Genomic DNA, 14023 nt, shown 5'->3' on the forward strand with positions numbered 1-14023 from the left:
ACCACCACACCCACACCCACACACACACCCACCCACCCACACACACACACACACACACACACACGGCAAAGGCCAAAGTTTGAACTGACATTTCAAAGAGAAGGCAAAGGCAAAAATTTGAACTGATATTTCAAAGAGAAGAATGGCCAATAAGCTCATAAAGAGGTTCAACATCATTAGTCATAAGGGAAATACAAATTAAAATCAATATGAGATACCTCTACATGCCCACTAAAATGGCTAAAACTACACAGAATGACAATAGAAAATGTAGGCAAGGATGTAGAACAAATGAAACTATCATACACTGCTGGGAAATGGGAGTGAGATAAAGTAGGAGTGTGATACAATCAATTTAACACACACTTAATACATGACCCAGCAATTCTACTTTCTTCCACATGACTCAGTATTTACCCATAAGAAAATATAAACACAGAAATGACTGTTAGTGAATGTTTATAAATACTTAATTCTTAATAGCCCAAATCTAGAAACAACCCAAATGTTCATCAACAGGTGAATGGATAAATAAATTTTGGTATTTTCATACAACAGAAATAAAAATGAACTATGAATAAAAAGGAAAAAATTACTGATATATTCAAGAACATGGAAGAATTCCAAAAGTATATACTAAGCAAAAGAATGCAAATATATATGCCAAAAAAGTATACACTGTATGGAGTACATTTATATGAAATTCTAGAAAAAGCAAAACTTACCTATAGTAACATAAAACAGGTCAGCCATTGTGTGTGGCCAGTGGTGGGGGTGAGGGGGACTGGAAAGGAACTTGAGGGAACTTTGTGGGGTGACAGAAATGTTCTAATTCTTGATTAACGTGGTGGTTACACAGGTGCATATGTCTATCAAAACTGGGGCTGTACATTAAATATATGTGCATTTTTTATGACTTAAAAAAGTAAAAGAGTGGTATGGCACACATATAGGCAGATGTGAGTGATATACCTCACATCACTTACAAAAATAAACTGGGCTAAATATAAACAAAGAAAATAAAACTGCAATCGCATTAAAGGAAAAATAAGAAGATATGTTTATGATCCTGGAGAAGGAAAAGCTTTCTTTAACAAGACATTAAAAAGCAAAAGCTTTGGGCTTCCCTGGTGGAGCAGTGGTTGAGAGTCCGCCTGCCGATGCAGGGGACACAGGTTCGTGCCCCAGTCCGGGAAGATACCACATGCTGCGGAGCGGCTAGACCCGTAAGCCATGGCTGCTGGGGCTGCGCGTCCGGAGCCTGTGCTCCACAACGGGAGGGGCCACAATAGTGAGAGGCCCGCGTACCACACACACACACACAAAAAAAAAGGTAGCATAGCAAGGGGGTTGGTCATGGTGATGAGACAGTTCTCCCTGGATTTAGGCAATAAAGAATAAAGGTGTGCATTTAAAAAAAAAAAAAAAAAAGCAAAAGCTTTATAGAAGAAAAAGAAATTTATTCATCAAAATTAAAATCTTCTAGACCATAAAACTTAAATGGGCTCTAACTGAGAGAAACATTTGCAGTATGTGGAACAAATTATTTGAATCCAGAATTCAAACAACACAAAACAAAAAAAGAAATTCTGCTGAAACTTACTCAGTGAAAGATGTAGCCCAAAAGGCAGAGGAAATAGGCCAATTCATCCACGTAGAAGTTAAATGGACTAAAGATGATGAACCTCACTAGCAATCTAGGAAATGGAATGCCATTTCCCACTCAAAAGACTGGTACTTAAAATAACAAATAGTGGTGTGCATGTAAGGAATAATAGAGAATACAAGTGGGAGTACTGACTAGTACCATCACTATGGAGGGGATTTGAGAGAATATATTAACTATATACTCTCAATATCCAACAATTATACTTCTTGCTCTTTACACAAAAGAAACTCATATGCACACAAGAAGGCATGAACGAAGTTATCCATTATAGCAATGTTTACAATTTAACTTGGCAACAAGTTAAATACCAATGGGAAATGGCTAAATAAAGTAAGATATACTTATAAAATGGATGCAGTTAAAAGAACTGAAATACCTCTATATGTAATATATTATCTATATATAATCTCTCTATATATATATATAAAATAACATGAAAAAGTCTCTAAGACCTATTGCTGACTGATGAAAAATACAGTAGAATGTATCTGTACAGAAATTAAATGAGAAAATGCATGTATGTAACAATTACATTACATGTGTATGTAAATGCATATGAAAAGACTTGTAAACGTATGTATGAAGTAGCTCTGGTGAGAGATGTAGGAGACAGAATATGGGGAAGACTATTATTAGGGGTCCTGCCCAAACTTTCACAAGGAGAATATATTTTTGCATTATTTGTATAAGTATAAATTAATGTAAAAAAACCAAATCTGCTGATTTTAGATGAGCTTGGAACTGTTGTCTGAAAACCTTTACCATATGACGTAAGTATGGTTGTTGTGTCCTCTGGAAAGGAGTTCCTCATACAAACAGTTTGGGAAGCCCTTATCATCTGTGGCCTAGAATATCATAATAGTTTGCAACAAACATTGATGACTTCTAAGTCTCTTTCCCATGTTGCCTCCAAAGATTTTCCAAGTATCTCTCAATCCAAGTTAATCTCGATTCTATGTTCTAGTTTTATTTTCTTCATAGTAATATCACTATACAAACTTACCTATTTATTCACTTATTATCTATCTCCCAGTAGAATGGGAATGGCAAGATAATTCTGAATTCACATGATTTTAGTCAAGCCATTTAGAGATTTCTTACAGTATAAAGACACACTTCATTTACTTACCTTAGTTGGAAAAGGAAATTTGGAAGGTTCGGTTTTGCATGGTGTATGAATAGCCGTTAGAGGGGGAGGCCATGAATGCGTCATCTCCTGAAATGTAATTATTACAGTTTGTTTTCAAGCAGGTCAAGGATAAAAATTACACAGCTAAAAACCAGATTTGTATTATAAATGCTGGTTTCATGATTGCTCCTCCAAAAGTATACATATTTAATCAATCAATATTAATTAAGCACAGTGTGTGCGAGGCACTATGGGGTAGGTAATAGGAAGATAAATAGTTTACACTCTCTGGCTTCAAGGAGCTTAGAGTTAAGACGGTAAGACCTGTGAACAGTTATAGAAATCAGCCTGTAATCAAACACAAGGCTAGTAAAATGCTACTGAGGAAGAGCTTTCTGTGGGAGTGGGAGGAAGAGAATAACAGTAAGAAAAGCAGCCAGCATTTACTGCGTACCTTTAATGGGCCAGATACTGTTATTTTACATGTTTGTAACTCAACTGGTCATCATAATGACATTATGAAGTAGATACTGTTATTATCCTGACTCTATGTAGGACAAAACTGAAGCACAGAGATTAAGTTATTTACTCCAGGTCACACACTTAGTAAGTAATGGACGCAGAATTTGATCCTAGGTAGTCTGGCTACAGAGCCCATTCGCTGAAAGGAAATTTTGGTCAGGTGGAGGAAATAAGAAGAGAGCTATCAAAAAAGCACACAAGGAGGAAGACAGACAAGAAAGGCCATACGTCTGATTTCATTCAATGCCTTCTGTCTAATCATATGCCAAGTATGTCCAAGTAGAGGTTTGGATACAATCACAATGTATATGTTAGAGAAGCAGGACAGAGAGAGGTATCAGATTTAGAATAAGGAGGGAGTGTTTTATCTCTGGCATTTAGTTCAAAGTAAGCCATCAAGTAGTCTGAGAAAATACAATAAATTAAAGGTGATATAACTTTTAGGAATTTACCCTATAGCTATACCCGCAGTTATGTAAAGATACATATTCAAGGGGTTCACACTTTTAAAAAACGAAAACAACCTAAGTATCCAACAACCAAAGATTAGATTACCAGACATTCATACAATGGAACACCAAGCAGACAGAAAAATGAGAAAGTTACCTACTGAAATAAAATGATATCCACAGTTACTGTTAAGTGGCAAATACAAATCATAGTGTATATCCTCGTAAATGCTTATCGATGAAAAAATCTCTGGAAGACAGTTAACAGTGGCTACCTCTGGACAACAGAATGACTGAAGGAGGAAGAGACAAGGGCACTTGATGCAGCTTCTACCACTTGAATCTCCTGAAACAGCCACCTGCACTAAACTTGCTCTTTATCCTCTTACAAGGCTTTATTTTTTAATAGCATTTCACTTTCTGAAGTAATTGTATATAATTGATTATTTCCTACATCCTGCTCGAGACTGTCAGCTCAAAGGATGCAACATTATCACTATTATCACCACTATGTCCCTAGTACTTGACACACAGTAGGTACTCAATTAGTAAGCTTTGAATTAATACATCATTTTTTACAATAAACATATATTACTTTTAGATTAGAAAAACTTTTTTTCCTTTAAGTTCGTGATGGGGTTCCCAGAAACAATATGACTACAAATATCAAGAAAACAAGAAGGGGGACTTCCCTGGTGGCACAGTGGTTAAGAATCTGCCTGCCAATGCAGGGGACACAGGTTTGATCCCTGGTCTGGGAAGATCCCACATGCCGTGGAGCAACTAAGCTGATGCGCCACAACTACTGAGCCTGCGCTCTAGAGCCCATGCACTCTAGGGCCTGCATGCTGCAACTACTGAAGCCTGAGCACCTAGAGCCTGTGCTCCGCAACAAGAGAAGCCACCACGATGAGAAGCCCGCACACCACAATGAAGAGTAGCCCCTGCTCGCTGCAACTAGAGAAAGCCTGCATACGGCAACAAAGACCCAACACAGCCAAAAAAAAGAAGAAGAAGAAAAATAAAGAAAACACGAAAGGAGTGTAAACCTGAACTTCCTTGCACACTGTACATAGGGAAGGGAAAAGAAACAGAAACTCATATGCCCCAGGTTTTCAATGTTGGCATTTTACACCTCAAATACCAAAATACTCTCAATAGAAAATCTATTTAACTCCCTACCATCAAATGACTGAGCACCTATTACACCCAAGGCCACGTGCCAAGTCCTGCATATACATAAAATGTGCAATAAATGGTCAGTAACATCAAAGATATAATTAAATTTAAGAAAATCTAAGATTTCTTCCAGGTATTAAAGTGCCATGCATTTTTCAGGATTTAGGAGTAAAGATATATGCTCCCTTAAACTTTTTATGTACATGGCAACTGAAAAATGAATGCAATATGAGTTATCACTGTGGTCTGACGGCCTGATACAGGGGGAATAAGGATTTCAGTGGGATTCTAAGAAAAAACAGAATCTATGTATAACTGAAGAGGAAGGAGACACACATTCCATGAAAGTTTACTTTACAAAGATGAAAGAGCAAGAAAGTGTATGGCTTAGGGACACCAGTTTGGCAAAGTGGTCAATCAATAGTGCGAGAGGGTGAAACTGGCCTGTGGACAGCCTAACATTTAAAATGTTAAATTTGCACATTATTCTTTCTAGGGGCCTTAGAGAGCCACTGAAAACTTCTAAGAAGGATATCACTTTATGAAGACAAAGGATTAAAGCAAAGAATCTGGCAGCAATACAGAAGACAGATGAGCAGGGAGACTCTGGAGACAGAAAGGCAGAGTGAGGACTGTATATTACAATTACTGAAGCTCAAAGTGGCAGAAATAGAAATGAAGGAATGAACATTTTCAAGGAATTTTCAAACTCTACATGAAGTTTTTGTGATTAAATAGAATATGAGAGAAAGAAGTGGAAAATAACTAGGATTCTACACTTGTAAGCAAGGGAGAATGGTGATACTACTAACAGAAGTTAACTCTGATAAATACAGCTTTAGACATGTTGAGTCTAAAAAGCAGGGAGAAATCCAAATGGAGACCCGGCTAAGAAGCAATTAAGAGACACAAACCAAAACCCAAAGGAGGCCAAAGCAGGAAAGATTGAATAGCTGTCTAACAGATAAATCCCAAAGGATGGAGGAAAATCACATCAAAGAGGAGAAAGAAAAGAGGAGAGGCTAGACAATGCACCCATATTTAAGAGATAAGAGAAGACACAAGTGTTCCCAAAGGGCAGAGAATGTGAGACAAGAAAGGTGTGCGGAAAATAAAAACAGTGAAGCATAACAACAGTCAAGGAAGAAAGAATGATGTTTTCTGAAGAAAAAAATAAAAATTCTTCAAAACAGCAGAAAGAACTCAAATGAAGCCTCTGATGACATGGAAGATAATGACCTTGGAGAAACAAGTTCAGGAGAATGGTAGAAGTAAAAGCGATTTTAGCAGGCTAAAGGAAGGAAGGAGAAAATAAAGTGGAAGCAGCCAATGCAAGTAGTCTTTCAAAAGTATCCATAGTGAAATACAAGTACAGACACAAAAATTCAAGAGTGTACACAAAAAATACAATTAATATGTGACTGATGGTTTTTGTCTATTGAGCCAAAAGCAGTCACTGTCACTCAGTTCACTGGACTTTCTCTTCTTCCAAAGGACAACGTTTTCTTTTCCCAACAGAAGAATGTACTCTTTGGTCATGTGTCAAGTTTAAACATATTCCATTAAACACTCAAAATGTGTAGTATTCAGAGAAGATCTTCCATCGTAGGATTTGACCAGTATATACAGATAAACTACAAAGCAAGCTATTTTCAACACAATGGTTTGACTGATAACTACTGAGATTTTTAGTACTTCAAATTATTAACCGATAAACCTGAGAAGGTACAGTTTATATTTGGTTTCTTCCTCTTTTCAAAGCAAGCTGTTAAGACTAGTTTGTTTTTACTTACAAAACAAAAAAACAAACCAAAAAACCCCAGCTTTTTGAGGGCAAATAGTAAACAAACCAAGTGATTTAGAACTTAAGTATGAATATAAGTAGAACAGAGTCAGTTACTTTTGATGGCCATAATCAGGTTATACATGTAAGCTATCTGCTGCAGTTTCAGATACTTTGTGAAATACAAGGGGAAGGAGGGTAAGAGGGTAGCAAAGCATCATAATTAAAGAGACTAAAACTATTTTTTTTAAAACTTACTTTAAGAATTTCATCCACACAGCTCACATCACCAGAAGCAGATGCCTAAAGAAAGAGGAAAAGAAACACACATTAGATCTGGAGTCATTTCTTATTAGATTTGCTTTAACATTATTAGAAATGAGATTAAAATTAAAGGCATATTTAGTATCCCACTACTTTAAGTCAGAACACTAATTAGAATCTTTGGACTAATTTCCTTAAATACAAATTTTCAAGCACTAAAAAAATTTTAATCACCAAGCTGTACATGACCGGAAGAGCTTTATATTAAAAAAATTTTTTTAATTAATTATCTTTGGCTGCATTGGGTGTTCGTTCCTGTGCACAGGCTTTCTCTAGTTGCGGCGAGTGGGGGCTGCTCTTCGTTGCAGTGCGCAGGCTTCTCATTGTCATGGCTTCTCTTGTTGCGGAGCACGGGCTTGAGGCATGCAGTCTTCAGTAGTTGTGGCAGGCGGGCTCAGTAGTTGTGGCACACGGGCTCTAGAGCGCAGGCTCAATAGTTGTGGTGCACGGGCTTAGTTGCTCCGCGTCATGCGGGATCTTCCCAAGACCAGGGCTCGACCCATGTCCCCTGCATTGGCAGGCGGACTCTTAACCACTGAGCCACCAGGAAAGTCCCAAGATAAGATTTCTTTAAAAAAAATGTTAAGGACTTCCCTGGTGGCGCAGTGGTTAAGAGTCCGCCTGCCAATGAAGGGGACATGGGTTCAAGCCCTGGTCCGGGAAGATCCCACATGCTGCGGAGCAACTAAGCCCGTGCGCCACAACTATTGAGCCTGCGCTCTAGAGCCCGTGTGCCACAACTACTGAGGCTACACGCCTAGAGCCCATGCTCCAAAACAAGAGAAGCCACCACAATGAGAAGCCCGTGCACCGCAACAAGAGTAGCCCCGGCTCGCAGCAACAAAGACCCAACGCAGCCAAAAAAAGAAAAAGAAATCTTATCTTTCTTACACTTGGATTAGAAATAATTTTTAAAATGTACTTTTTTCAGGTGAACAACTTGTCAAAAATTTACAAGCTGGTTTATATACAAAATATACCATGGTACTGAGATCATCATTTCACATAAATAACAAACAGAATAAAACCAATATTATTGAAAGATTAGTTGTCTGGAACATGCTGGACATTTTACATAGTATTTCTTAAATCTCAAAAGTTAATTTTATTCTGAAGTACAAACAGGAACTGGAGAGCTACAGTGAAGTCTAACTCTAAGGATCATGTTATACTGTTTGAAGAAAGAACAAGTTACCACTTTACTGTTCTCTTGAGAGGAGTAATTAGATGACAAATGCTACAAACAATGAGTTTCCCAAGGCCACAAGAAAGATTTTAAAATGTCCTTAAGACAGCATTTTACCTATTCCTGATCTCTTCCCCCACCGTTTTAAGATATGATTTTCAGCTACTGATATTACTTAAAATATTTTTTATTGCAAAAACTAGATTAAAAGATAAAATTTCAGCTATTCCACAACGAATGCTCACTTCTTTGGTTATTCTGAATAGCATGTTTTGGTATGTAGTTATAAATACTGTAAATTTCAAACCACCACTATGCCTGGAGCAGCTGCCTCAAACCTTTAAGTGTAACCAGAGAAAAGGATCATGGCATCCAAACCATAAAACATTACCATCTTCATGTACCCAAAAAAGTTCCAACATTCACCGCAACGAACCATGCCCACATCTCATTGATGAGTATCACAATGAGAACAGAAGTAATTTTTTTAAAACAAAAGAACACAAGATGTATTATTCCATAAAATCAAAATGAGGAAATCTAAGGTATTGATAGACCATGTTTTAATTCTATAACTGACTTGTCATTTTAATATTTGAGAACAATGAATGACATTTTCTCTACTGCTCAAGAGGGGTAGCTAAGAGCTCTACGGATTCACTTGGGAGTCAATCACAAGTCTTTCCTTAAACTTTTACATTCCTTACTATTAAGACAAAGAGACAGTTCAAGTTCAAACATAATTTCAGGGTGAATTGCTTCATATAGTTACAATGTTAAAAAGCTCTAAATGTGTGACTTACATCCAATGGTTGGGAAGGTATTTTCAGCTTGGTGAGATGAGCTTTGCTGCTGGGCTTTAGTTCAGTCATACTGTTGCCATGAGATTGGCTGCTGTAGTGTTCAGAGGGCAGTTTTGGTTCCATGGATTCCTGTCCATCCATAGGCCGCACATAGGCAGTGGGTTTCTGTAACATTGAACTGGACTTTGACATCAATGAAGGTGGGAAAGACTGATTTGAGTGCTGCCCACTTGAAAAAGGTACACGGGAAGGAGAATCCCAGTTAGCATCAGGGTCCCGAGGTGATTTGGAACGCTGATGTTCCTTGCTATGGTGATCATTCCCATGAGACCTGGAATGACTGGAGCTTAATGAAGAAACAGCCTGGGGTTTTCCAGGGCTGGAAGAGCGTGATTTGGAGTGTTCTGATCCATGCTGGCCTTTTTTCCGGCTACTGCTCCCACCACTGCTGTATGAGTCACGGTCATGCCTCTGGCCACTGCTATTAGTGCCACTGCTGGCACCTGCACTGGCCCGCTGGCTACTGTGTCCACTCTGTAAGCCTGAGGACCGTTTCTGAGACTGAGAAGTGCTGGGTGCAGGTCCTACTGGAGTCCATTTGCTACTCTGATGAGAGCTCCCATGTCTCTGTTCAAAGAAATTTGGGTTAGATTTTTCATCTGCTGTCGGCGGTACTGTAGTCTTGGGAATTGCAACAAGCTTTGGTATAGATCTGTCTCCTATGAAATCCTTCATTTCATCGTAGTTTCCAAGCATACTCTGAATACGACTTGAGAGCTTATCTTCTTTGCTAGTCTACAAAAAAAATTGTAAAATAAAATTATAAAATTAGCAAAACTAGAAATAAAAGATGCTTCTAAACTAACTTTACAAACTTCAAATGGAACGGGACTTTTCAAAAGAAGTCTCATCTCATATCTTAAGGTTAAAATCTCAAAACAAACTCCAAATACATATATTTTTTATGGTGAAAAAAATGAACTGAAGGTGAAAAACCTTCATGTTAAAACACAAATATCATAGAGGACACTGAGAAATATACACAATAGACTACAGTAGATGTTTCAAAAATCCAAATTTCACCAATAAATATATTGGAACAGTAGTAAAATCTTTTGAAGAGCAGGAAAATTATGCCTTTATGTAATTAAGTTCCAAGTCACAGATTAGCCAATACGCACATTTTAGCAGTCTAGGAAAACATCATATTCCTTATAATTCAATGTTATAATTAGAGGCAGAAATAAAAACTTAAACAAGTTATACGCAAATGACTTTTTATAATTCCTTCTTTTACTGTGACTCAACAAGTTAATAAAAATCAACAACAAATTAAGCATGGAAAATCCAGTAATAAAGTTTTAAATCTTGACTATTAATTCTGACCATCAAATGCTCCAACATTTGAAGTCAATAATACATACTTTAAGTTTCAAGAATTATTCTTGAATAATAAGGTCCAAGATGTCTACAAGCTTTAGGACTCTTTTGTAAGCATATACATGAAAGAAAAAAAGTTGACTGATTACATTAAAAGGGAAATCAAGACTTTGAAACAAACAGAAAAGCCTGAACCACCACTATTTATTTTGAGGTTGGCAGGAATCAGTAATGACTTTAGATTATTTGAAAATCAGACTGAGAGGTAAATCTACAGCAATTTATTGACAACATCAAGATCAGAAATCAAATCCAATTCATTACAATGTAATTACAAAATAAGTTGTAGTATGATTCAAAGATTCTGGACCAAACTCCTGCTTTTTTCAAAATGTCTTTTATCCCAAAGTTTTGTGTTACACTCATAAATGATGTCAGTATAACTGCCCTTCATTGGACAATCCTTATAAGCTCTGAATAAATGTTTTTTTATATAGCTCCCAAACGGTTTCTACAAACACCAAATGTTATAAGGGTAAACCCAGGATATGTCATTACATTTGTATTTCATCAGAAAAAAGTCTAACACACTCTCAATCTCATACTATAAAGCCAACAATGGTCACTAGTGCTGCAATACATAGTATTACAACTATTATACACAGTATAAGCCTTTAAATTATAATAATACTTCCAATGAAATCCAAAGCCAAATCAAACCTAAGAGAGACATGTGTGGCCACTACAGCTACAACAGAGTCATGAGATTCAGTGTTTTATGTAATCCCAAATCAAGTACCATGATAGTTTAAAAAAAAAAAAGCAATTAGTTCAATTTATTGAACACGTCTGATAACATGTTTTAATCTAAATTTGATATTGTTAATTAAGCATTAAACATATAGAAAATCAGAGAATTTAGTATATAACAGAAAAAGAATCAGATTGATGCTGAAGACACATTTATTCAAACTTACTAATAATCACTGAAACTTAGTAAACTAAGTAAGCAAATGGCAAGAAATAGGGAGAAACAAAAGAATCTATGAAATATTTGTCTTTGATGTTATACCCAAATAGCCAAGGAAACAGCAGACAATGCATAGTGATTCACAAACTTTTAATTTAATTCAAGGCTCAGAAAGGTGAAATGCCTGCTCAGGGTTAGTGGTAGAGCCAGGAATACAGATATGAATGTTTGAGCTACTCCAGACCATATTTCAAGAGTATAGGGTAGCAATGGGGGTGGGGGTGGGGGGTTGTGAGGATGACTTTAGGGTACTAGTGATGCTGTAGTTCTTGATTTGGGTACTAATTATGTGAGGTTGCTCATGTGGTGAAAATACTTTCATTTGTAACACTTACTTTGTGTACTTTTCCATAGTATGTTATACTGCAATGAAAAGTTTACACCAAAAAAGTATATTCTGAGAAAAGGAAAAACTGTTAAAAGGTGTAACATAACAACCCTTTCTAATATAAAAACTCAAGTTTAAAAATTTTAAAAATAAAAACTGTTATGTTACAGGGGAAAAAACATTCAACGGACAACTTACAACTTTGTATGGCTCAGCAAAGAGAGGAGAGCTAGGTGGGAAGGCGTCGTCCCCCTGCTGAATTTCTTGATTCCGCCTTTCCCGTTCTTTCATACGCAGCACATTCCGGTCTTCACGGTTCATGTTGCTATGAAGAGAAACACAATCTTTACATCACAAAAAGAAAAGGAAAAATTAAATGTTCTGTACTCATTTTGTCAGTTTAACACTTTAATCGGAGATTCCCTTTCAACTTTCAAGTAATAACAGGCATTAGTACTGAAGTTGGGTTTTGGCAACGGTTTTATCAACTAAACCGACAGTGTCTTCCACAACTATCCAGACAGGAAACACTAGCCCAGAATATTAGGATCCACCCCACTGAAATACTTAACCTTATGAATTTTTAAGTGTTCTGCTAGCTAAAAGTCAACTAAAACTTCTATATTCAGAGGGAAAGTAGTACTTAAACCCATAATTCTTAATATTTCCTATAAGCCTTCTATGGCTTCCTCTTCAGAAATCTAGCTATCCTTTGCCATTAGAGGCATACAACCCACTCCCACCTACCACCCTCTCCCCCCAGGGTCCAGTGCTTTTCTCTACTTTGCATCTACCTTATCTTGATTTCTTTTTGTCCCAAACACAGCTTCCTTGGTGTCCATCCTTATGGCAGTTTGACCTCAGCTTTGCTGTTGCTCTAGATTCCCTAAAAAACGACATTTCTGCTCTAAATACATTAATATTTCAATTAGCACCTCAATAAATGGCAAAACTGAGGCTTTCAGCAATAGAATCTAAAATTAACTTGGGTTAGTAACAGTAGTCGAAATTGTATGGAAAAAGAAAAAGTCTTTGGGGAGAAAGGGTAAATGAGGGTGTCATTTCTATAATCGTGACAGTATGTTGTCATACTGTTGTCACTAAGAACAAACCAAGGAAAATAGTTTCTTTATAGCAGCGGGAATTTTGGTTAGATAATGAAAAATGTTGTCAACACACTCTTCCCAGGAGATAGTTTTAATCAATTGTCCTGGTTATGTTTTGTTTTGTTTTGAAAGTCCTGTTGGAGGCCAAAGGGAAAAAACAGGTTATACTGTGGAGTATTTCCAGCCTTATGATTCATAAATCAAATCAAATCAGAAAATTAAAGTCAATCAAGACTGGGGGAAACTATAATCACAAAATGAGAATGGACAGCAAAACCAATATATTCTTGAGGACTTTTTTAAGTACAAATAAACATTCAAAGATAAAACATCCTGATTAGTTTAATATCATGCAAATAAAGCAATTTCGTGTTTAAAAAAATGTTCTAAGTGTCCAAATGTGTATTCAAGTTCTTTCTTATATGCACAATTATCTAATAAATTTATAAGAAAACATAAACTATTTTGAGGTTATGGAAATAGTGTGTGCTTGCTTTGGTCTCCCATCAGAACCACATAAAGTATTTGATTCTTTCTTTAATAAATACCATAAAACATCTACACTTTGGTACTCAAAAATAAAAACAAAGAACATTTATTATCCTCCAGCACACTTGAACCAACTAATAACTGTGTATCACCAACAATCAGGTTTCAAATAGACCTCTAGAGCTATGGTGCTGCAACATACAAACTTATCTGTATCTGTTAGGGTCTATGTTAATGACCAATTTCCTTATGTTTCCCTAAACTTAATTCTTGAAAGATCAGAAAACAACAGAAATGCCTTATTTAAACTATGATTTAATTTTATGTATTCAACAGCACTAAAATAATCATGCAAGAAACACGTGAACATTTACTTCAAAAACGGACGATTCCCACAATAAAACTCCTCCTATAATTCAATAAAACCTTTTCTTAAACAATAAGTCATCACACTGAATATTTCCTCTTTTAAACAAGGCTGCCAAGAAGCTCATAATGAAATTAAATGATTATAAGAACTATAAGAACTAATATTAAGTTCTATAAGCTTATAGAACTATAAGCTTATATAGAACTATATAAGCTTATAAGAACTAATATTCTAGTTGTAGCTCTTATTCTCTAATTTTTTTCTGATTTGACTTAT

At 36.4% G+C, this 14023-nt stretch overlaps 1 protein-coding gene across 1 annotated transcript in view; it reads right to left on the reverse strand.

Moving 5' to 3' along the window:
* Nucleotides 1-14023, reverse strand: part of AFF4 (ALF transcription elongation factor 4) — a 97725-nt gene that overhangs the window by 52535 nt on the left and 31167 nt on the right. Inside the window, exons 2-5 of the mRNA XM_081230592.1 lie at nucleotides 11981-12107; nucleotides 9045-9839; nucleotides 6990-7034; nucleotides 2799-2885 (exon numbers count right to left, since the gene is read on the reverse strand). Coding sequence (XP_081086718.1) covers nucleotides 2799-2885; nucleotides 6990-7034; nucleotides 9045-9839; nucleotides 11981-12103 — 1050 coding nt within the window. The 5' untranslated portion in view covers nucleotides 12104-12107. The remainder of the gene's footprint in view (nucleotides 1-2798; nucleotides 2886-6989; nucleotides 7035-9044; nucleotides 9840-11980; nucleotides 12108-14023) is intronic.

This window comes from Mesoplodon bidens (assembly GCF_964165515.1).
Source record: "Mesoplodon bidens genome assembly, chromosome: 4".
NCBI classification, from domain to species: domain Eukaryota; kingdom Metazoa; phylum Chordata; class Mammalia; order Artiodactyla; family Ziphiidae; genus Mesoplodon; species Mesoplodon bidens.